Source organism: Pan paniscus, chromosome 8 (assembly GCF_029289425.2).
Source record: "Pan paniscus chromosome 8, NHGRI_mPanPan1-v2.0_pri, whole genome shotgun sequence".
Lineage (NCBI taxonomy): Eukaryota > Metazoa > Chordata > Mammalia > Primates > Hominidae > Pan > Pan paniscus.
This window is the reverse complement of record NC_073257.2, coordinates 74,984,262-75,009,071: the sequence shown is the minus strand read 5'-3', so window position 1 is coordinate 75,009,071 and position 24,810 is coordinate 74,984,262. Positions and strand designations below refer to the sequence as shown.

The following is a 24,810-nucleotide window of genomic DNA, read 5'->3' as shown; positions in this document are numbered from 1 at the left end:
AGAGAACAGAGTTCATATTCTGGTTCTGTGTGAACTTGGGTGAGCTGTGTATCTTCCCTGAGCTTTAGTTCCCTCATCAGTAAAATGAGAATAAATAGCCCTGTTTCTCAAGGTGGTTGTGAGGAATGAAGCAATGAACCTAGAACATAGTAAAGTGTCTGGTGCAGAGTGAACAGTCAATAATAGTAATGATTTAATAGCTAACAATTACTGAATAGTTATTATATACTGACAATATGCTATGGGTTTTACCTATATTATTATATTTAATCCTTAAAACAACTCTATAATCATTCTGTCCACTTTATATATGAGGAAATAGAGGCACACAGAAGTTATGGAAGTTTTTTTTTGTTATTTTTTTTCCTTTTTTTTTTTTGAGACGGAGTCTCACTCTGTTGCCAGGCTGGAGTGCAGTGGCGTGATCTTGGCTCACTGCAACCTCCACCTCCCAGGTTCAAGCAATTCTCCTGCCTCAGCCTCCCCAGTAGCTGAGACTACAGGTGCGTGCCACCACACCCAGCTAATTTTTGTGTTTTTAGTAGAGACAGGGTTTCACCATGTTGGCCAGGATGGTCTCGATCTCTTGACCTCATGATCTGCCTGCCTCAGCCTCTCAAAGGGCTAGGATTACAGGCATGAGCCATCGCGTCTGGCCAGAAATTTTGACTACCTAGATGTTTAAGTACATATAGCCAGGTAGTGTCAGGATTTGGGTTTGAACCCAGGACCTCAGGATTTAAATCCAGGCCATATAGGCCTCCAGAGCTTATAATCTTAACCATAATCATGAGAAATAGTGACCATTCTTATTAAGATTATCTGATTGAAATATACAATTTGCTTTCTTTTTTGGTTTAATGCTGCAAAGCAACTGCTCTGACAACTGGATGCACTGACTGGCCTGGTCCTTTTGTCAGTATAAAAGCAAAGCTTCTACAACAAGTATGACATCATTTGGAAGAAGAAAAATTGCTCCCCGTAACCTGGTAATATAAGCAGGCTAGTCATATGTGTCTAAAAATCCGTAAGCTCCTCAGTTATAGCAAACTTTATTTTTTATACAATTAGAGATAATAAATTAAAGGTATAAGCTGAAAGATTAGAAAATATAAAAAGGCATGATTTTGGATGAAGATTATGCTTTCAGCCTTTATGATCAGACTGACAGCCTATCACTTATTAAAGTGGACATCAGGTTTGTATGTACCTTGTCTTAAACAGTCACGATATACCATGCATTGATTTACCTTTTATCTTTTGCCAGCAATGGTAAAGTGATCTGTAGATTTGTCAGGATGTGTTTCTACTAGATAAAACTGCACTTACAAACTCTATTCATTTAAAATGGGACAAAATTCACACAGTCTGTCATTTCCTTATTAAGAAATAGACAACTAAGAAATGTTTTTCATTACGACTGTCACCAAGACACAATGCTAATATCAATAAGCATTTTTGTGTATGTTCTCCTTGCTGAAACCTTGTCAGCATGTTCTCATTTGTCTGCAGAAGCTGAGTGGTAAAAAATTTCAAATGTAAAAATTCTAATGTCACTGTCATTAGCCAGAAAAAGAAATGGCAGAGCAAAGAAAGACACTCTTGGAGAATGAAATCTCTCCGGAGACACTCCAAGGAGGATGCCTGTATTGGCTACCTTCAGCCCCAGTGCACTAGACATGGAGATGGCCTTAGAAGTTTCCACCAACCATGGACTTTCTCCATTCCTCAAATGAACTTTGCTTCCCTCCACCTTGGCACCTTTCAACACCTGTTCTTTCTCCCTGGAATGCTGTCTCCACTGACCTTCCCCCAATCCTTGCACATCCTTCAGATCTCTGCTTAGAGAAGTCTTCCTCAACCTCCTAGATTCAACTGGGTCCTTTGTCATTTTCTTTCATTGGGATCAAACACTGTCATTGTTCATAGTCATGTATTTGTGTGATGCACAATGCTAATTCCATGGGGTGGGAACCAGGCCTAATTTTAGGCACCATTATATCCCTGGGGTTTGGTGTAGTGATGGACACCTGGTAGAGAGGCACACGAAATATCTAAAGGGAACCTGAGCACCCACTGCTTGGGCCAGTGCTGCTGCTTGTGCTGCTGCTTCTACAAAATTAGATCATAGAGCTCTTATCTCCTCCTGTCCAGATTATTTGTGCCAATGACACGTGACTTAAGTTGTACATTGGACTGGTGCAAAGCAATGCTTTCCTCAAGCTTCACAACAGTTTTGATTGGCGTAGCCTGGGCTTGGTTTATAGCCTCTGGGATTACCAGATTAGTAGTGAGATGCTGAAACATAGAGAACCATTTATCACTTTTTTTTCAGCATGCAGGGGCACTTTAGGTGGATGGCAGAGTTGGCAATTGATCTGATTTTCACCGAAGTGCACATGTTCTATGCCATTCAAGTTTGAGGTCCCCACCCTCATGAGTGTCCACAGTTAAGGCAAATTCTGACCTTCTTTTGTCTTCCACTCCAGTAACAGTATTAGTATGGAAGGGAACAAAAATGACATTACAATAGGTAGAGCCTATCATGATGTGCAAGAATGTTAATAAATCAAAACACCAATAAGAACAAATTATTTGTGACATCCCTCTTGGCTGATGGTGATCCTGTCACCACATTGTAAATGAGAATTTCAAATCTGGGTTAAAAAAAACAAACAAACTGAAAATCACTCAGGAGACTCTGGGGTCCAGCTAGGACCCTCAGGTTGCCACCCCCGCTTGTCACCCTAATCACTCTCCCGCAACCCCAGGAGCAAGCCTACTAAAGGGTTTCTCTGCATCGTTGTTATTTTACTTTCTGGCTCTGGAATCTGGACAAAGCAAACTGGAATCTGGCATGAGTTTGCTACTCTTTTAATAGCCCTGATACATCTTGGAGTGCCCCATTTAGTCGGGCATTTTTACAGGTCTATTTTAAAGAAAGTTGTTTCTTTGTTGGATTTTTAATCAAAACAAAAAAGTTCAAATGCTTAATAGTAGGGACCATGGTACATGTTTGTATTCAACTCTCACATTCTCCATCCCCACACCCCTCCACCTCCAGCACAGTATCTTGCTCGGTAAACCCTTTGGAGTTTTTACTTGTCCGCACTTCTTTCTTTTCTCACCTCTTCTTGTCTCCAGGAAGGATACTGTGGGGCTAGCTTCTCTTATGACAGCGCCTATTAGTATGGTGGCTTTGTGCCAGCCTGGCTATTCCATCCACAATCTAGGTCTGCAGAGCCCAAGAACTCAAATTCTCCCTTTACAGTGGGCAGGGGGCGTGTCCATGACAGTCCCTTCCTCCTTGCCTGTAGAAAGCCCTGACCTCAGCTTTGCTCCCCTCAGAAATGGCAAAGAAAGGAGATGAAATTGGCGGAGGCGGCCTGATTCTTCCCTAGTGGGCTGAGTCAGGCTCCCAATCCTCAAAGAAGTGTTCACTTTTCAGACCTGGGTTTTCCTGAGGGCACGATGTAGCGACCACTGTGCGCTGTACTTGGATTCAGAAGACCCAGCTGCAAGTTTGGACACGACCACTTACCAGCTACGTGACTTTAGGCAAGCCACTTTAGCTTTCTGAGCTTATCCACAGGGTGGCTGGCTTGAAAGGGTGCGCCTTGATTCTGTTCCATTATCTGCACTACCCATATTTAAGGGTTGGTACTTCAAGAGACACTCAAAAAAACAAAGGTTACGAGAGTTATCTACTGACTTGTTTCAGCGGAGGTTCAATAAAGGCCTCCCAGGACTGGCCCCAGGCATTCCCTGGCCTCCCCGCAGCTGCCGCCCGTCCCCGCCCCCACTCCATTCCCTGCGCACCCCAGGCTGATGCAGCGTAGCTCTTAGGGGGAGGTGTGAGTCCTTGGAAAGCTCACAAGAATTTCAGAGGGTCAGTCACTCTCATTTACTCCAATGTGCTTTCAAGACTCCTTGATGGGGCCCCCTCCTCCACCCGCCTTCTACTGGCATCCTCCTCCGGGAAAGGTGGCAGCCGAAGACCTCGCGGTTTTCCCTCGCTCAGGCACCCCGCCCCGCCCCCAGCCCCGGTCCTGCCCTCCGCGCCCTGCTGGCCGGGCACTCGGGCGTCCAGGAGCTCCCCCTCGGGGTGGCGCGCGGCGACCGCCGGCGGGTTTGGCAGCAGCGCCAGTCGCGGGGCGGCCCGGGCAACTCGCCCGCCTGCCGGTCCGCCCACGTGCGCAGAGAGGAGCGAAGCGCGAGCAGTCGCCTCGCCCGCGCTTGCTGCCGGTGGGTGCCTCACCTAAGGGGCCGCCGGGGGCCGTAACCCGAGCCCCATCGCAGGGATCCGCATTTGCATAATTCGGCTTTCCCCCGTTCTTTCGGACTCAGGGCCCGAGATGCGAGTCGGACTCCCTTCCGAGGCGTCGTCTTGCCCATGGTCAGCGCGGGGGCCGCGGGACCCGCCAGAGCGCAGGCGGAGTGGGCTGGCGCACGTGGTAAGAACGCAGCTATCTTTTCTTGCTTTTCTTTTCTTTCTTTCTTTTTCTTTCTTTCTTTCTTGAGAAATAGGACTTTGCACATTTTTGCTGGGGTGGGGTATCTACTAGGGTGCTAACCTTGCTGCGATTTCTTTCCATGTCCTTTTCATCCCCAATTGGAAAAAAGCGCACAGCGCGAGCGAGAAACTTTCCCAAATGTGCTCTGGGTGACTTAAGTCAGAGAGATGGCCGGCCGCTGGATACCGGCTGTTTTGGAGGGAGGGGGAGAAGCAGCGCTTGAGTGGAAGAGCAGAGGGAGAGACCGCTCCCGGCCGCCTCAGGGCCCTGACCGCGGTGCGCTGGGCCCGGCGAGAGCTGGCGCACGGCTGCAGCGGTCGAAGCAGGTGAGCGGCTGAAGACCCGCCTGCAGCGCCGCGCTTCCTCCACGGCGTGGCGCCGTGGCTCCCGCCCGCCCCGGCCCACACTAGGCTAGGGCCGCTCCGGGCCCGGGGTGAAAAAGGGACAGGACAGGCCCGCGAGGCTGACCCTGCGCGTTATCCCTGGCCTCCGCGGCTTTGGAGCGGGAAAGGGCTCTGGGGCAATTCGCAACCTGCACAAACGACCATGAATGAGTCATGCAGGCGGCGGTGCGCTGGACTTGGGCACCCGGGACCAGCCTCCTGTGGGGCCCCGGCCAGGCCCGGCTATCCATTGCGGGCTGGGGCGCACTGGGAGGTAGAAGCTTTGCGCCCAGCAAGCCAGAACCTGCTGCTATTTGGACTTTGGAAAAGTTTTTAAAAATTGCTTTGGGAACTAAACAGAAGGGTTTCTACCGGGGTCTCGCAAAGTAAAACGAGTGGGTTGGGGGATGGGGATGGCGTCTTGAAAGTGATTAGAGATGCTTTCGGCCGTCACTGAGGACCGCGCTGGGCTCACCGAGGTGTTTTTTGGGGAGGGAGAGAAAATATTTATTCTAGTACGTGTATTCTGGCTCGGGTGCGGGCAGGGCGCGGTCCTGGATCGTGGGCTATGGGGGTCAGGGGGATTCTTTGGCTGCAGGGACCGGTAGTGAAGGTTAGGCCAGTGTCTTCATAGAGCCTCCTGTCCAGCGAGCCCGGAGTCCGCTCTGCCGCCGGGACACTGCTGGCAACGAGGGCGCGCGGGCTCAGTCAACAGGGAGGTGTGTAGTGTAAGGTGTGTGAGCGGGTGTGTGAAGAGGGCAGCGGGGGCGGGAGTGTGTAGCGGAAGTGGAGCGAGTGTGAGTGTGTGTGTATGTGTGTCTGGAGGGGCAGGGTGAGTGTCCAAGCTTCCATCTGGACGCCCCCACGCAGCCGACCGCCCAGACGCGCCGGGAAGGGCGCCCGCTCCGCGCAGCAGCTGAAGGGGGGCGGGGAGCGCGCGGGTAGAGGAAGGAGGGTGTCTCCGGCTGAGGATTTCTCTCGAAGCTCCCCACAGTAATTCTGCTCCTCCTAGGGTTTACCCTCCCAGTCCCAAGGTGCCCAAAATACTTAAACAAACAAACAACCCAAACCTGTTCCGTTTTCGCTCCTGTATAAATAGAACAGACTTTCCAAAAAAGCAATACGCATTCACTCTTATCACCAGCCACTTCTTTCCACCAAGTAATTCAGAAAAAAGCAGTCAGCTTCCGTGAATGCATGTAGCTTTTTTTTTCTTCGCTGCCTCCTTTTGCTTGCGGTTTTGAGCTGCCAAGAAAGTGAGTAGGGGTTTGACTGTAGTGTCTCGGCTCCGCTCGGTTTCTTTCCGAAGTTTAATTTTCCGGAATGGCTCCCAAACAAGGGCTAGGGAGGCGGAGCCGCCGGCACCGGATCTTCGCCTTTTTTGGAAAGTCCCAGAGAACCGGAATTCCTCCCCGCCCCGGGAGGCTGAGCCGCAGCCCGGAGCAGCTCGCTCTCATGCTGTGGCTGTGACTGGGTCCATGGCGCGCCCTCTCCCCCGCGATCCCTGCGCCCCGGACCCAGGCTGCAGCTAGGGCCGCGCGCCCGGGACCCCAGCGATCCCCGCCGCCTGCGAGCTGGAAGTCGCGAGCCCGGCGGAGTCCGCGCGGTCGAGCCCGTGTATGCAAATCAGCCATGTGACGGCAAAAGCCGCCTGGCCCAGCCCTGTTCCTCAGTCCATATATGGGCAGCGACGTCACGGGTATTGAAGACCTGCCCATAAATACTTAGAGCAACACTTTCCGTCTAACTGAGCGAGGAGCAATTGATTAATAGCTCGGCGAGGGGACTCACTGACTGTTATAATAACACTACACCAGCAACTCCTGGCTTCCCAGCAGCCGGAACACAGACAGGAGAGAGTCAGTGGCAAATAGACATTTTTCTTATTTCTTAAAAAACAGCAACTTGTTTGCTACTTTTATTTCTGTTGATTTTTTTTTTCTTGGTGTGTGTGGTGGTTGTTTTTAAGTGTGGAGGGCAAAAGGAGATACCATCCCAGGCTCAGTCCAACCCCTCTCCAAAACGGCTTTTCTGACACTCCAGGTAGCGAGGGAGTTGGGTCTCCAGGTTGTGCGAGGAGCAAATGATGACCGCCAAGGCCGTAGACAAAATCCCAGTAACTCTCAGTGGTTTTGTGCACCAGCTGTCTGACAACATCTACCCGGTGGAGGACCTCGCCGCCACGTCGGTGACCATCTTTCCCAATGCCGAACTGGGAGGCCCCTTTGACCAGATGAACGGAGTGGCCGGAGGTAAGCCGCGTGTCTTCGCAGGCCCGGACCTGCGCGGCCCGGAGGTGGTGGATGGGGTGCAGTGGGTGTGCGGGAATCGCAGGAGAGGATTGGGGCTCCAGGTGGACGGTGCTGACTGCACTGGCTTTGAAGACTGGAAGTGGGTGCAGGAGGAACCTGCGACAGCTGAGACCAGGGCGCGCGGGCAGATGCGCCAGGTCGCCAGCAAACCGGCGTGCGTGCGCCCCGGCGCGCCCAGCCCCGGGCGAGCGCAGGGATGGGGGTGGAAGAGGCGTCCCCCCGGGCTTCGAGGCTTGCGCAGGCCCTCTGGCCGGCAGCACTTCGACCTCCCCTCTCCCGGGGCAGGGGCAAAGTGACGGTAAAGTTCGGGGCTCTCGGGGAGAGCTGCGCGCCTGGAGAGCCGAGCGGCGGAGAAGCGCCAGGGGAAAGCGTCGGTAGCTCCCTCCTGGGCAGAGCCGACCCCGGGAAAATCTCGGAGCGCTCCCTTCTTGCGGCCTGGAGGCGCGCCCCCACCTGCCCGCCGCCCGCGAAGTTGAGGGGGTTAGTAAGGCGGGGGCTCCGGCCGGCGGAGGCAGGGAGTGGGTGGTGGAGGAGGGCGCGCAACGGCGGGAAGCAGCCCCCGGACTGCCGAGGGAGGCCCGCGGGGGCACCGGCGACGCCGGTTTCCTTGGCGATGCTGTGGAAAGTCGTCTCTCGCGGCCCCCGCGCCTTCCTCGAAGCCGGGCCACTGGCCTTGGGCTGAGGCGGGGACGCGCGGCTGTCGGGAAAGGCGGAGAAGATTGGGAGGGCACGGAAACCTACGGACTCCTTCCTCTACATCCCCCATTGGCTCCAGCAGCCCTCGGCTGAAGCGCAGCGGGAGAGGGAGGGAGAAAAAGGCACAAGGCGCCGGGGATGGGGAGCAGCCGGGAAATCACCCACCCCCTTCTCGGGCTCTCCTCTCGGTTTGGCACCATCACGGCACTGACTGGGATAGGTCGATTCTTGGGTGGTGTTTGTCTTGGTGCCTCAGCCGTGGAACCCCCAGGCAAAAAAGAGGGAGAAAAGCTCCGGGCGGATGAGGCTTTTTAAAATATTGTTGTTGCTATTATTGGGTGTTTTTTATTGGGGACTAGAGCCACAGATGGCTGGGGGTGGAGGGGAGTTGGGAAAAGCTCATTCTGCTTTTTTGGAGGTAGTTCTTGAGTTCCATACTGTCAATGGGTTGCCACAGTTGGGCTGGCCTCTTCTTACAGTCTGTGGGCCTCAATTTCCCCACCTTTTGGACTTTGCCACAGCTCTACAGTGCTGAGACTCTCGGCCTTGGAAATGGACCTATGTGAGCGGGGGTGAGAAGGGAGTCCTGGCTGTATTTTCATTGTTCCACCTCCATTCTGCCTTTCCCCTCCCCAGATGGCATGATCAACATTGACATGACTGGAGAGAAGAGGTCGTTGGATCTCCCATATCCCAGCAGCTTTGCTCCGGTCTCTGCACCTAGAAACCAGACCTTCACTTACATGGGCAAGTTCTCCATTGACCCTCAGTACCCTGGTGCCAGCTGCTACCCAGAAGGCATAATCAATATTGTGAGTGCAGGCATCTTGCAAGGGGTCACTTCCCCAGCTTCAACCACAGCCTCATCCAGCGTCACCTCTGCCTCCCCCAACCCACTGGCCACAGGACCCCTGGGTGTGTGCACCATGTCCCAGACCCAGCCTGACCTGGACCACCTGTACTCTCCGCCACCGCCTCCTCCTCCTTATTCTGGCTGTGCAGGAGACCTCTACCAGGACCCTTCTGCGTTCCTGTCAGCAGCCACCACCTCCACCTCTTCCTCTCTGGCCTACCCACCACCTCCTTCCTATCCGTCCCCCAAGCCAGCCACGGACCCAGGTCTCTTCCCAATGATCCCAGACTATCCTGGATTCTTTCCATCTCAGTGCCAGAGAGACCTACATGGTACAGCTGGCCCAGACCGTAAGCCCTTTCCCTGCCCACTGGACACCCTGCGGGTGCCCCCTCCACTCACTCCACTCTCTACGATCCGTAACTTTACCCTGGGGGGCCCCAGTGCTGGGGTGACCGGACCAGGGGCCAGTGGAGGCAGCGAGGGACCCCGGCTGCCTGGTAGCAGCTCAGCAGCAGCAGCAGCAGCAGCCGCCGCCGCCTATAACCCACACCACCTGCCACTGCGGCCCATTCTGAGGCCTCGCAAGTACCCCAACAGACCCAGCAAGACGCCCGTGCACGAGAGGCCCTACCCGTGCCCAGCAGAAGGCTGCGACCGGCGGTTCTCCCGCTCTGACGAGCTGACACGGCACATCCGAATCCACACTGGGCATAAGCCCTTCCAGTGTCGGATCTGCATGCGCAACTTCAGCCGCAGTGACCACCTCACCACCCATATCCGCACCCACACCGGTGAGAAGCCCTTCGCCTGTGACTACTGTGGCCGAAAGTTTGCCCGGAGTGATGAGAGGAAGCGCCACACCAAGATCCACCTGAGACAGAAAGAGCGGAAAAGCAGTGCCCCCTCTGCATCAGTGCCAGCCCCCTCTACAGCCTCCTGCTCTGGGGGCGTGCAGCCTGGGGGTACCCTGTGCAGCAGTAACAGCAGCAGTCTTGGCGGAGGGCCGCTCGCCCCTTGCTCCTCTCGGACCCGGACACCTTGAGATGAGACTCAGGCTGATACACCAGCTCCCAAAGGTCCCGGAGGCCCTTTGTCCACTGGAGCTGCACAACAAACACTACCACCCTTCCCTGTCCCTCTCTCCCTTTGTTGGGCAAAGGGCTTTGGTGGAGCTAGCACTGCCCCCTTTCCACCTAGAAGCAGGTTCTTCCTAAAACTTAGCCCATTCTAGTCTCTCTTAGGTGAGTTGACTATCAACCCAAGGCAAAGGGGAGGCTCAGAAGGAGGTGGTGTGGGGACCCCTGGCCAAGAGGGCTGAGGTCTGACCCTGCTTTAAAGGGTTGTTTGACTAGGTTTTGCTACCCTACTTCCCCTTATTTTGACCCATCACAGGTTTTTGACCCTGGATGTCAGAGTTGATCTAAGACGTTTTCTACAATAGGTTGGGAGATGCTGATCCCTTCAAGTGGGGACAGCAAAAAGACAAGCAAAACTGATGTGCACTTTATGGCTTGGGACTGATTTGGGGGACATTGTACAGTGAGTGAAGTATAGCCTTTATGCCACACTCTGTGGCCCTAAAATGGTGAATCAGAGCATATCTAGTTGTCTCAACCCTTGAAGCAATATGTATTATAAACTCAGAGAACAGAAGTGCAATGTGATGGGAGGGACATAGCAATATCTGCTCCTTTTCGAGTTGTTTGAGAAATGTAGGCTATTTTTTCAGTGTATATCCACTCAGATTTTGTGTATTTTTGATGTACACTGTTCTCTAAATTCTGAATCTTTGGGAAAAAATATAAAGCATTTATGATCTCAGAGGTTAACTTATTTAAGGGGGATGTACATATATTCTCTGAAACTAGGATGCATGCAATTGTGTTGGAAGTGTCCTTGGTGCCTTGTGTGATGTAGACAATGTTACAGGGTCTGCATGTAAATGGGTTGCCTTATTATGGAAAAAAAATCACTCCCTGAGTTTAGTATGGCTGTATATTTCTGCCTATTAATATTTGGAATTTTTTTTAGAAAGTATATTTTTGTATGCTTTGTTTTGTGACTTAAAAGTGTTACCTTTGTAGTCAAATTTCAGATAAGAATGTACATAATGTTACCGGAGCTGATTTGTTTGGTCATTAGCTCTTAATAGTTGTGAAAAAATAAATCTATTCTAACGCAAAACCACTAACTGAAGTTCAGATAATGGATGGTTTGTGACTATAGTGTAAATAAATACTTTTCAACAATATTTTTGTTGCAGAAATCATTTCTGAAATACTTAAACTGGGTGGGAATTAAACAGTCATTCAGTCTCTGTGGGAATATTTTTTAAAAACAGCACTAAGCACCAGTGAAAATGCTTTGACCAAACCGTGGTCTCCAGGTCTTCTTTGCTAACCTGTGGACACCAACCCCAAAGCAGGCTCCATTCATAATCAAACACTAGTGTTCTGGGGATTTCCCCCATGCATTAGTGTAAAAGTGGGGAGGCGTTGTTTTGACTCATTGTTCCGTTGTCTCTAACAGCCTATAGCTTCTCTCTGCTCCTGAGTGGGCTCCGGAAAATAAATACTTACAAACAAGTGCCCACTCGGAGACTACACATTTACAGCCGCTTTCAGAACCCTGACCAGGGTCTAGAACTCAGACGAGATGTGGCTTTGTGGAAAGTGTGGTGGCGTGGTCAAGCTGGAAATGACTTTCAGCTTCCAGGATTAGTCTCATGACCACAGAAAACTTTTTGAAAAGCGCTATCATCTCTTCAGATCGAAAATGCCCCCAGACGCTGCTGATGACAGCATGAATGGGTTGTCAAAGGAATTACCCCAGGACTCATTTCTCTCCAACCTTCACTTCCCAATTGATTACCCCTATTTGATAGAATCATTGATCTGCCAAAGGTTTGGTGGGTCTAGAAGTGACGATCAAAGTATTCAGCTCATTAGATAAGATAGGTGCCTCAAGAAAATCTCAAAGATAATCTAAACTAAATAGGCCAATATAGTCCTCCATGGTACTGGATAAAGGTTTGCAAAGAATATACTGTAGGGTTCATTTCACTGCAAGTCTTTTGTAGTGGTTTTAAAATATAAATTCACCAAAAATTAGTTAATTTAGCCACAAAGTAAACAGACGATGCCTTTGTGAAGTTATCATCTTTACTGTAAAATCTGGGCCTAAAAATCATTTAAGTTCACCCACTTCTGGATCCTTACACAAATGTAACATGTTGCTGCAGCGTCCACTGTTTAGCTGACATCTGAAAATCCCTTTGACTATTTGCCCTTCAGCACTGTTAAGACTCCCTCAGACTCAACCTGTATTTCAGAATAACAGATGGTTACAGCTACTCTGGAAACCACCTTTTGCCCTTACCAGCACTAGAATTTGAGATCCAATTTGTGGAGGGAATGAATGCCTTTCTTCTGTATCTCTTCTCCATCCCTATTTCAAGGATGTAGAATCTCTCTATTCTATTACTACGAAACAAGAGTTTTCAGAACTTGTTTCATATTTTTTTAGTAACTGGTGTTTTCCCATTAGTTCGTATTTCCCAGCTTGTTGGCGTAATATCATCCTTGCTTGTCCAACTTTGGTAAGTATAAGACAATGCCACATTTTGATAATTACGTGATTTTAAAGAATACTTCCCTCCTACCAAGATTTCATTATATTAAAATATAGTATACCCAAATTTTGTAAGATATATTTGTCTTGCCAAATTCTAATTTTAGAGGATTTTCAATCAAGATAATCTTAACAATTACTTACGAAGCAGTAGACTAAAAGTCATCTCAAAAATAAAATAGAAGATATTTTGATGACAGCAAAATTGGTTACATAATCACTTTCACCCTGACGTGGGCTTGGTGAGGTAGCATTAACACACATACCATAAGGAACACCACATCTCAGCATTTTCTCAGAGCCAACTTTGTGGCTTTTACTAGTAGATTTCAACATGTGAGGTCAATATCTTTAATCCAATTTTGCTCTCTGCTTAAAATGTTCAGGGTGCTTCTTGCACGTCTCATTTTTTACATTGCTCAAGAAATAAAGCATAGAAAAATGTCTTCTTCTAATCTTGTACATACACTTTTGGAGAAGAATTCCTTAAAGATTCGTAGTGCTTTTGAGATATTTCAATTCATATTAAAAATGGGTTGATAATACCTACATAAGGCTTACAAGTTTTCATAAACCTGGCTATTTAATTTCATTATCCCAGCTGCTAATAAGATTAAGGCAAATTGTTTCATATATATTAAAAATGGCTGCAGTGACATTTTAACCACTTAATACCACTTTTGTGTGTGTGTGTTGGGGGGGGGCGGGGGGAAGAGCGGTCAGCATTAACACAAGTCCCCAAAATGCTGCCAGCAGAAGCTAAAACTAAACAAATTCTACAGGAAAACAAAACAAAAAATAAGGGAAGAAAATAAGTCCTAAAACTCTTTCCTTCCAGAATGAAAGTATTTTTGTTTTCTTGTATAGTACTATCTTATTTTCCTTAGGTTAAATACAAAGTAAGCCTTTTTCTGTTACAGCAAAATAGTCCAATTAGACATTAGCTTCAGATGTGTTTTCCTTCAGGCTGTTTCAAAGCTCACTCTCAAGGAAATAAACTATTTTTAAGTGTATATTACTTGGGCTTTAGAAATCTGCAGAAGGCCACTAGATTTTAGTACAACATAATCTTACAGTATATACTGTGAACCTTTAATGGTAATCAAACTGTAGACATCAGAGCAGGTAAGGTTTTCCCTATCTGTCTTGCAATAATCAAGTAAGAATTATCTCTAAACAATTTGAAACATGTCTTCATTTTCCGTAAGTACACTGATTTTTTTTTCCTTTCTTTTTTGAGATGCAGTCTCGCTCTTGTCACCCAGGCTGGAGTGCAGTGGCATGATCTTGGCTAACTGCAACCTCCACCTCCCAGATTCAAGCGATTCTCCTGCCTCAGCCTTCTAGGTAGCTGGGATTACAGGCGCCCACTACCATGCCCGACTAATTTTTGTACTTTTAGTAGAGATGGGGTTTCGCCATGTTGGCCAGGCCGGTCTCGAACTCCTGATCTCAGGTGATCTGCCTGCCTCAGCCTCCCAAAGTGCTGGGATTACAAGTACACTGATTTTAATCCAGAAATGTAAACATCCCCAGATTTGAGTTTGAAGATTCAATATCTATAAGGGACTTGACAAATGGTTTCCTTCTTTGACAACAGATGCCTCATTGCAATGGAAGTGATCAGTGATTGGCTTCTGTATATACGCTTAAGTTATTTAGACCTGCAATTACAAAAGTAGCACTGCTCTCAGGTTAGAGTTGGAAAGCAAGAGGCAAGCCCTGAATTAAAGATATATTGCTTCTTCACTGGGCTGTAGAGCTAGAGCACAAGATTCAGAATCAGTAACAGATGAGTAATGGCAGAGTCCTCCCGAGATGCCAGGACTGAGGCACCTACAAGGAGACAAGGAAAAGGGGGAATAAAAGGTGTGGATTTTGGAAGAAGTTCAGGGTTACTGGTGTTAAAAGCTCAGAAAACCCTCTCTTGTTGCCAAAACACATATTACTTAAAAAGCAGGCTACCACTTTCATTAATAAATAGCAGTTGGTGTAAATGCAACCCATTCAAATCAGGCTTAGTAAAAATCAATTCTCATAAAATAGTAAGCAGGTACACAATACTCTGCATTGATATAACTGGCCAGTGACAGAACCAGATACTTTAAAAGCTTCAGAAGCATTTAGACAGACAATTTCTCACCCATGAGGCAATTATTGCATTTATTATTCACCATAAAAGTGATTAATATCATTGTGCTCATTAGTCTTTCCAAGGGGAAGATAACTTTTATCCCACAGTTGTTATTAAAACATTATCTATATTGGACGGAGTATATAGAAACACAACAGCAACACACCAAGTCAGTCACGACTAACAGTTTATGCACACAGGTGCAAGATAGTTTCTGCACCACATTTTGTCTTTGTAATAAGCATATTCTTTCCTCAGTGGCTCACTAAAACAAGTTATATTTTGTCTTCACCACTAATTTACTCAGAATTTATTAGTGAACCAAAAGTTTCACTGTTCTTATTGAACTAAATCTGAGATATCGTATTGCTGTTTTGGCCTGCAACAATTTCAGTTACTCTTTTGAAAAGCACCTTAGGTTTTTTCTTCCGAATTGCTCGTAATTGAAAACTTTAAAACTTTTTTTCATAATGAAGTCATAATTCTTCCTTTATTACTATCCTACAGCCAGGATGAGTTTTCGTAGCTTTAATGTACTAAGTTGTATTATAACACATACATTGCTATTAATAATCTTGGTAAGCTAATCAACTTTTTGCTACAATATAATCCAAAAAAGTATGTGATTGATAACCACATTCATTACTGTGCTATGGAAAAAAAAACAAGATCTTTTATTTTGTGAAGTTTTCTAAGAAAATCATTTGCATATCTAGAATTTTATTTTCAAACTAAGTGGCATGAAGAACTGCTTCAAACTGCCCCCAAAGGCATTTTAAACTACACCAGAATGTGGAGCTACAATAAAACAATTTTAGCAACAATGCAGGAAATACTTGGTACTATGCCTGTGTCAGGTTTTATAATAAAGTGGCATGTCCTGTGGAATATCTTTTTGTGTTTTGTTTTGGTTTTATTTTTAAATCACTCACCAAGTATTTGCTTTTTTATACTATCTTAAAAACTGGGAACAAATACTCCCTCACCCTGGGTCTCTGTGTGCATAAAGAGGCAAAGGCACGTACTGTTTCTCTACATACGGGGTCAACATTCCACCAATAATAGCAAATCTCCCTTTATTATAGATATTAGAACTCTATTGCCACTTGGGCAAGTCAATCAAGAGGGCTTAGACGACAGCTGGGCAAATTTTAATGTGTTTATTCCTACAATTTGTTTTTATTAAAAGTCTTGTGAAAAAAAGGAATCCTATAAATAGTAAAAAGGGAGAAACAGTGCTCCATGGCCTGAAGCAAATGGTGTCAATACATGTGTAAACAAGGTAAGACTGCTCGGACTATTAAAAGCACAAAAATAAAACTAGTCACAGATAGCAAGACTTCATTTCAGGAGTTGGGAGTGGGAAGTAGGAAGTGTTTAATCCCAAGTTTTGGTGCCCTAAAATGGCTAGTAGTATAGTTAATTCTCAGTTCTCTAGCTGTGATCTTCTGTGCCTTCTATCTCTTCCTACAGAAAACCACATTAGATGAACCCAGCGCTCAGTCATTTTAGGGAGAGGGTTGAGACAACACTGCCAGCAACACAGCTGGAATCACCCGAGTCGGGAACATTAAAGTTCCTGAGAGAATATGAAACAGCTATCAACATAATATTTCTCCCTACTTTTACAGTAAAATATTGGAAGTAAATAAATATAGGGAATGCAACAGCTGGCTAGGAGTGTTTTACATTCAGTTGTTTGGAAGCATAACACATTCAGCTCCTTTGAATCTTCCTGTTAGAAAATACAGAATTACTCTATCACCTTTTAAGGTACAGTAAGACAAGAAAAAAAGTCATGTGAGGATAATACAGTCTTTGCATTAAAGGTGAATCTGCAACATGAAATCTGCTCAACTCACAGATCTGGAGATTCATAGGGAAGATAAGCTCTAAGTGACCATGTCACAGAGATATGCAGGTGCTGAATTTCTTAGTAGATGCTGCCTGAGTAAACCAGATGTGGCTACTGGGCAAAGGGAGGAAAGAAAATAAATCTTGTCCTCTACATGCATAGTTATGTTGTGAGAATGATCCCCAAACTGAAAAAATCACTTAGTTTTCACAAGGAATTAATTAGGCAGGCCAGCTCACTTTAAACAGTAGCTCATCTCCTTAAACCTAGTTTTTACCAATGACTTGAACTAAAAACAATTCAAACCACTGGGTCATGCACAGTCAATAAGTTAAAAAACTATAAGAAAAAAAGGCATAAGGGCATGAGTGGAAAATAAACCCTATTTAACTAAGGGGTAGGGAGTGGGAGCAAGAAAACCACTTAGTATTTTGTATAGAATGGGGAAGAGAGGAAGATATTTTCATTATGGCTTTAGGATGGAAGCGCTTCAGATAGTCCCCTGCCCCATTCCTCCAAATCAAAGCCCCAGTGGCAGTGACAGTACCAGGAAACAATCTAGCCTCCCCGCCCACCCCGCCCCCATAACCGTGCCCGGCGGCTGCTGTCCAGTCGCCCGTGCTTCCCAAGGCTGCCGAGGAAGCGGCTGCTGCTCATTCCAGTAGATCCAACGCCCAGGCTAGGGGGTAGAGACACAGCCCTTGTGGTAGGGTAGGGCACGTCTTCGGCCCACCGCTCCTGGGCGCCGGTGGCTTCAAGGGAAGACCTTGGGACCTGGATAGGGTTCTCCCTCGCACCAGAAGTCATCGGCCTGTGGGGTCTCCAGGAGCCACACCTCTCGAGGCAGGTCACAGGCCGAGCTGGAGGCCTCCTTGGGCCTGACCGGCTCCAGCACCCGGTAATAGTGGCAGTCCCGGCCATCGTCCGGGTCGTAGGGCGGGGCCAGGATGTCCAGGAAGGCGGCAGGCCCTTCCACGGCGTCGATCTGGTGCAGGTTGTCCCGGTGCGGTGTGAGGATGCAGGGGCCGCTGGCCTCGGTGTACTCGGCCCGCGAACGCAGCACGCCCGGCCGCACGGCTTCTCGCTCCCGGGGCTGCAGCGGCGGCTCGAACTGCTGCTCGGGCGGCAAGGCCCGCGGCCGTTGCCCGCCGCCCGCGTCTAGCTTGTCCATGCAGCTGATGCGCACGGTGCCGTATAGCACCTTGAGCATGCCGTGCATGCCCGGGTGGTCGTGCAGCGGGATGGACGTGCCGCTCTTGAGCAGGAACACGCCCAGGCTGAAGCCGTCCGTCTCGTAGATGTGCATGTAGGTGACTGGCGGCAGGTTGGGCGGCAGCGGCTGCAGTGTGGCCTTGCGCGGGGCGATGTTCAAGTCCTCGGCGCGGAGCTGGGTCAGGAGGCTCTTCAGCTTGCTCAGGTTCTCGGGGAAGCCCGGCTGCATCGGCGCCTCCGGGCCAGAAGCCGCGTCGCGATCGGAAGCGCCGCGGCCGCCCCCGCTGCCCCGGAAGGTGAGGCAAGCCTGGCGGGCGATCCGTTGGATCAAGGAGGCCATGTTGTCTCGGGGCATGGTCGGCTGCTCCTCCGCGTGCCGGGACCGGCCCCCTCCTTTCCTCCGCCCCTTGCGGTCCCCGGCGGCCGCCACGGCTGCCCCCAGCCCGGGTCGAGGCGGGAGGCCCCGCAACCACCGGCCCGTCGGGCGCGCGGCACCGCCGCCAACCTCAGCAGCCACGCGCCCGCAACTGCCCGGCGCGCTCGCCTTGAGCCCCCTCTGAGCGCGCACGCGCACGCCCCACACCCCGCACTCACGCTCCGGGAGCAGATACCGGCCGCGCAGACGGTGCCAGGCTTTGCCTTACGCCCGGCGCTCCATTCATGCGGCCCGCACCTACGACGGTGGCCGGGCGCCCGGGGACCCTGCGGAGCATGCCGGGACTTGTAGTCCGGCCTTCCGCTTGAGCGCTGAGATAGTTCAGTTTGTTGATTGGAAAATAGAGGAACTATTATACATGTTGGGCATAAAGCGATCTTTTTCAGGATGCAGAGGTGTTTTTCTTGTTTTAGAAAAGATGAATCGGGGTGGAAGAGTAGTAGCCACTTGACTACAACTCCCGGCACTCCCCGCAGGGTGGAGTGACTCACTTCCGTCAGCTGGCCCGCGGAGTAGTGGAGGCTCTTGGCCTTCATAAGGAAAGGGGCAGGGAGGGTCGTTAACCTCCTGGCGCCGCGCTGGGGCCTGGTTAGCCATGCAGGGTCGCCTTCCTTTGGCCTTGCCCCTGGGAAGGAGGCTGTTGAGTCAGCCTTAGCTCCTCATAGCGGCCTAGGCAGCACTGTCTCCCACGGGAATTGCAGGAGGGCGCTTTTATAATTTTGTGTTTCCTAGGAGGGGAGGGGGTCCAGGCCGTCCTCTGTGATCATCAAGGTTACTCGGCCCAGCTGGGCCCAGCTGTTGCTTGCATCAGGACCTGATGACGCTGCTCTTCTGGTTACAGAGCAGTATAGCTTTTTGCTGGAGAGACTTGAGAGGCCATTTACAGTGGTCGTGGATTCTGAACATACTAGTGGTTATCAAATCTTGGTTTGCCTGAGAAGGGGGAGCGGGCTTTTATAAATGCAGATTCCCTGTCGTCACCCAGAGATGGAGTTACTAGATGGTTCTGAGGCATCCTAGGAGAAACAGTGGTGTGCAACAGTCAGTTCAATCAGTAATTGTGAAATTGTTTCACTACACAGAGGCATCCTTCTCTGTGGCGTGAACTAACTTTTGGCATAAGTAAATGACTAGAAAAGCAAGACATTAGATACTATGACTTTAAACTTAACCCTGAGTTTAAAGTCTTTTTGGATTCCAAAGCTGAACATGGGTTTCTTGTACATTTTGTAATTGGAGTGGTTCAGTGAATCCTCTCCAGTTAAAATAGGCATATTTTTTAAAGTGGATTACATAACCTGGCTAATGAGTACTCACAATATGCCAGGCACTGTGTTAAGTGCATTATATAATGAATGTTATACTATTTAATCCTTGCAGCAACTCTTAAGAGGCAGGCACTATTATTATTCCCAGATTGCAGATGAGGGAATAAGTTGTAGGATAGTGAATACTAAGTACCCAGCAAAGCATGAGCAGCAGAGCAGAAATAAGTAGTCTTACCAAAAACAGCAGCTTGAATTGGTGTAAAAGCACCAAACGAGAGTCAGGATATTGTTGTTCCAGCCTACTGTGTGTACTTACAAGCTGTGTGTCGTTAGGCAAATCCTACCCTTTTAGGGCCTCAATTTATTCATTTGTAGAATGCCGGTGTTAAGGGAACAAAAGTTCTGAACCCTACTCATCAGAACCCCCTGGAGAGCTTAAAAAATAAAGATCTTGGGGTCACACCTCAGAGATTTTGATTCAGAAGAACTGGAGTGAAGCCTATTTTTTTGTGTGTGGTGTTTGTTTGTTTGTTTTGAGGGGTAACAAGGTTTATCGTGAAGAGCGAAATAACAAAGCTTCCACAGCTTGGAAGGGGACCACAGCGGGTTGCCCCTATGATTTATATTTAAGATGCTTCCTCAGGCTATTATTATTATTATTATTATTATTATTATTATTATTATTTTATTATTTTGAGACGGAGTCTGGCTCTGTTGCCCAGGCTGGAGTGCACTGGTGCGATCTCGGCTCACTGCAAGCTCCGCCTCCCGGGTTCACGCCATTCTCCTGCCTCAGCCTCCGGAGTAGCTGGGACTACAGATGCCCGCCATCACACCCGCCTAATTTTTTTTTCTGTGTATTTAGTAGAGACGGGGTTTCACCGTGTTAGCCAGAATGGTCTGGATCTCCTGAGCTCGTGATCCGCCCCCCTCGGCCTCCCAAAGTGCTGGGATTACAGGCGTGAGCCACGGCGCTCGTCCAAGCGATTCTTGATTATTAGCTCAGTTTGAGAACCACTGGTAGATCTGTAAATAGTGAACCAGCTTTCATTAGTTAAGAGGGTGGTTATTTGCTTTAGGAAAGGATTGTTAAGACTGATTCATTTTTAGAGGTTGCCATGCCATTGTTACGTTATTTAAATGTACTTTCAAAGCTGATAAATAAATTTCATACAGTCTTTTTCTAAAGTGAGAAATATTTGAGAGTAAAATTCTTCCCCTCCCTTTATTTACAAATATGGACTTTTATTTATTGGTTTTACTTCTATTAAGGTATAATTAGTGGTAAGTATAGACTCCATGGAACACAGACTATATTAATATGCAGATCTCTTGCACTTAATGGTTGTCCACACTTACTTAACTGAAGCTCAAATTTTTCATCTATAAAATGGGATAATATACCTGTGTAAACCACTGATGACACTATGTAGAACATAGTAGCTGCCCCATGACAGTAGCTATTATAGGTTTAAAATGGCTATAAGTTGTACTTAAAGACCAATGAATTTAAATAATACTAAGCAAGTATTGAAATGGAATTTGACTTGTTTTGAGAATCAGCTTCAGGGTAGAGATAAAAAAGATTATTGCTTGAACCACTTACCTGGTAATTTGCTAGTCATCCTTTGGCCTGAGGTCAAAGTTTCCGAAGACTGCCTGTATCAGAATCACTTGGGAGTGTCTGTCAAAAGTGCAGATTCCCAGATCACGTCAAAACCTACTGCATCTGAATCTTTTGCACATTAAAAATTTTAAGAACCAGGCAGGCATGGTATGGTGGCTCATGCCTGTAATCCCAACACTTTGGGAGGCCAAGACAGGAAGATCGCTTGAGGACAGGTGTTCAAGGCCAGCCTAGGCAACATAGCAAGACCCCCATCTTTACAAAAAAAAAAAATTAAAAAATTAGTTGAGCATGGTGATACACGCCTGTAGTGTATTCTGGAGGCTGAGGCAGGAGGATTGATTGAGCTGATGAGTTCAAGGCTGCAGTTAGCTATGATTGCACCCCTTCACCCAGGCCTAGGCAACAGAGTGAGACTGTCTCTCAAAAAAAAGTTTGTAAGAACTGCTGAGTGTCTACAGGGCATGTGGTACTTTTTTAGGTCACCAAGAGTCTACCTCCATAATTCCTTTTGATGTTGCCCTTCATTCAGAGCTGCACTAATGGGTGATATTGACTCTATGGGCTTTTGCCCTTAAGAAGCAGTTTACTTGCCCTTCTGCCCCACTGGCTGAGTGGGTTTCTATTAGCATTAACATCCTTCTTTTTTATCCTTGTTGATTCTGTAATTCTTCAGTGTTGTTATAAGCAAAATGGAGACCAAAAGAAATTCTGAAAGGGAACAGACGGGAAGAGAAGTGATAGTGAACAAATACTAGGAAAATGCATGGCAGAGACAAGGTTTGGGGAAAGTTTAGGATAGACAAAATCAATCGTTTGATAAACAGTCAGTATCCACTGAGTACCAGGCATTGTTCTAGGCTTTGGGGATTCAGCAAGGAACAAAGGAAGACAAAGTCCAAATTCCCAAGGAGTTTACCTGCGAGTAAATGTGTATGTTTGAGAGGATGGAAGTGTTATACAGCGCGAGTAAATGAGCAACATACTTTTCAGACAGAGATAACTTAGGAAGACAGTAAAACACAGTCATAGACTGGTGTGATATTTATTTGTGTGTGGTATGTTACTTTAAATTGGGTTATCAGGAGGGACCAGATGTTAACATTTAAGCTACTTTTGAATGTTAAGGAGTTAGCCATGGAAAAATCTGGGGTCAGAGCATTCCAAGACCAGGAAACATCCTTAAGATTATTCACAGGGTATTGACTATCACAACTTTGACCACGTAGAAAGGAACTTGGTATAATTAGGAGAGAAGATGAAGACCTGCGGGGTTAAGACTGCGTAGTGAGCTTCCAGGTTCCTGGAGGGAGATGCAGGTGGAGAGGCCAGTAGGGATTGTGTTATGTAGGTCTTATAGGCCGTGGGAGGGGGTAATAGGGAGTTGTAGGCTGTGGTAGGGAGTTGGATTTTATTCTAAATGCAGTGAGAAGTCTTTGGAGAGCTTTGGGCAGAGGAGTGATTTGATCTGTTTTACATTTTTAAGAGGTTGGTGGTGGGGCGAGTGTAACAGCAGGGAAACCTGAATGAGGGGCAGTAATCCAGAAGAAAGACAAGAGAACTAGTGTAAGGATAAGAATCTGTTTGAAGGTACAGCTGACAGGGCTTGCTGATGAGCTATTGCTTCAGCAATCTATTTCAAAGTGTATTTTCTCCATGTTTTTTCTTTCACAGGTTGACAGCTTTGTGGTGATAGGTAAGACTGATACAGCTTAAATCCCACCTCCTACCCACATCTATTAAATTTAGGAATGAGGGAAGCACACAGAACCATGAGTAAAGCTGAGATTTTTTTTTCTCCTCCTTTACAGTTGCTTAATTAACCAGGAAACAAGGAGAGCTGGAAGAGCCCCCAGCCTATATGGATTTAACTCCACCTGTTCATTTCTATGATCTCTTCATTCTTTGGGAACTAGGCTTGTGCTTTTGCCTTTCGTTCTTCTTCCCCTACCTCTTGACTCTATGAGGACTGATTTTCTTTAATTCACAAGATACATTACCTTCTGGCTTTTACTCAAATCTTCTTCAGAATTTATTTGCCCATTTCTTTTGGTCACACTGAGATCCAGTGGAAAGAGTACAAAAGATTATAATGATATTCTCACATGCTCAGAGTTCCTAGTCTGCAGTTTTGTTTTGTTTTTGTTTTTAAAGTGGGAACTAAGGTTTATTTTTTCCCGAGTAGTCATTTCCACCTTATTCCGATATCTGCCTTTTATATATTAGTATAGAACATGGTAAATAAATAGATAAAAATGTCCCCATTTTCAGACTAATTCATAATTATATTTGAAGTATTTTGGATTCATATTGTGGCTTTCCTTTCAGTTTTTAAAAAACATGAGTGTATATTTCTCATTCCTTATTATGAATGAATGTCATGTTGTAAGAAAAAATAAAAATTTCAAAGTCAGAGGAGCTGGTGTCATGGCTTTGCCACTGACTAGCTGTGTGTTACCGAGCAAGTCCACCCTCGCTGGATCCCAGTTTCTGTGAGAGATGATCTATCTGTAAGATTCCTTCTGGCATCTCATTAGCTCAATGTGGAGGACAGAGACAATCACAAGACTGATTCAGACAAAACCAAACATATGTATTTTCTTTCATTTACCTAAAATTATTACACTATAATCCTCTTAGCTGTGTCCATCTCCATTAAGATCTTATAAAGTAACTCTGCCTACTCTAGTTCAAATTTGTGTGGTTGTCTGAAATATCACTTTGGAGTACGGGCTGTTTAGCTAAATATGCTAAGTTCAGGGCTTTTTCATGTTTGGGTGAGACTTTAGGTGCACACATTGCACTAATAAATTGCAGAGGTTGTGTTGTGTGATACATGCCATAGACACAATTTTCTAATCGTAATTCTATAGACTGGTGCATATTGGGTTGGGATAGAGAAGGACTTAAATTTATTCTTTTTTTCCTCTTACTTGCCAATGCCTTATTTCAGGCAATGAGAGGCAAGGGAAAAAAGAATTAAAAATTGGTAGAATGCAGAGCATAGTTGAGGTGGGAGAAGGTGTGGCTTTCACAAGTTATTAATGAAGAGATGATTTTGCTATAGCTCAGGCTGAAGAACTGCCAGAGGTCACGTATTATGATTTTTGGAGGTGATTTAAGATTATAACACTCCCTCCACCAATTTGGTATTAGAGGGGTTTTCCTCTTCTCATTTAAGCAATGCAACTATTATGAGACTTAAAATTGTTGTGAACTGTAAATTAAATTCAAACACACTTTACCTCTCTTAATTAACTCCCCCCAACCCGCCCCATTTCATGCTTCTTGTTTTTCTTTTCCTTTTTTTTTTCCTCTGAGAAGACATCAGCTATCTCTACCTCCTCCGCTTCCCCATCTGTCCTCTTCCTCCTGGCTGAGAGAGTTTTACTTTATATTTATTTTAATTAATGGATTTGAATCACAAGTGGTGAAACAGTTGATGTTCAGCTTCAAGAGGCAGTGAAAGGGAAAATTGTCTTCCTTAACTTGCCAGCAAAGAACTGTGTGTTCATTGCTGGTGCCTGCCTGAAAAATGACTGGGAAAGGGGCAGGATAGGGTTCCAGAGTTCTATGTCCTTGCAGGGGAAGAGATGCTGTATACTAGGATTAAGGGAAATGAAGGTGGGGAAACTCTTTAGAATGAAATTGTACTTTCTTGGAAGACGCTTTTCCCACAGGATACTTAGTATTAGGTGGGTGCAAAAGTTATTGTGGTTTTTGCCATTAAACCATAATTATATTTGCACCAACCCAATAAATATTGCTTTATGGTCATGGATCATTGGTTTAGAATCAAATTCCTTAGGAACAAAATAGCAGGATGCAATTAAATTGTTTGAGCACTCTGATTAATAAAATCCACTGTAAGTTTATCATCTTTTTCT

The 24,810-nt window shown here is 46.9% G+C and overlaps 2 protein-coding genes across 13 annotated transcripts in view; one reads left to right on the top strand and one right to left on the bottom strand.

Moving 5' to 3' along the window:
- EGR2 (early growth response 2) overlaps positions 1-11,012 on the top strand; it is a 107,728-nt gene extending 96,716 nt beyond the window's left edge. For 4 of the 12 annotated variants that reach the window (XM_057298904.1, XM_057298903.2, XM_057298906.1 and 1 more), the window contains 3 exons: positions 4,348-4,454; positions 7,041-7,149; positions 8,542-11,012. In XM_057298904.1, the coding sequence (XP_057154887.1) occupies positions 4,356-4,454; positions 7,041-7,149; positions 8,542-9,803 (1,470 nt within the window). In that variant the 5' untranslated portion in view covers positions 4,348-4,355 and the 3' untranslated portion in view covers positions 9,804-11,012. Of the gene's footprint in view, positions 1-3,827; positions 3,890-4,347; positions 4,455-5,987; positions 7,150-7,202; positions 7,690-8,541 lie in introns of those variants that run through there. The other 8 variants (XM_055092883.1, XM_055092881.2, XM_055092882.1 and 5 more) reach the window with 6 other exon arrangements.
- A 3,525-nt stretch (positions 11,013-14,537) lies between these two features.
- Positions 14,538-21,448, bottom strand: ADO (2-aminoethanethiol dioxygenase). The gene has a single exon (XM_003830319.6). It carries the CDS (start codon positions 17,945-17,947, stop codon positions 17,135-17,137), a length of 813 nt encoding a protein of 270 aa, XP_003830367.3. The 5' UTR covers positions 17,948-21,448; the 3' UTR covers positions 14,538-17,134.
- Between the last annotated feature and the right edge of the window lie 3,362 nt (positions 21,449-24,810).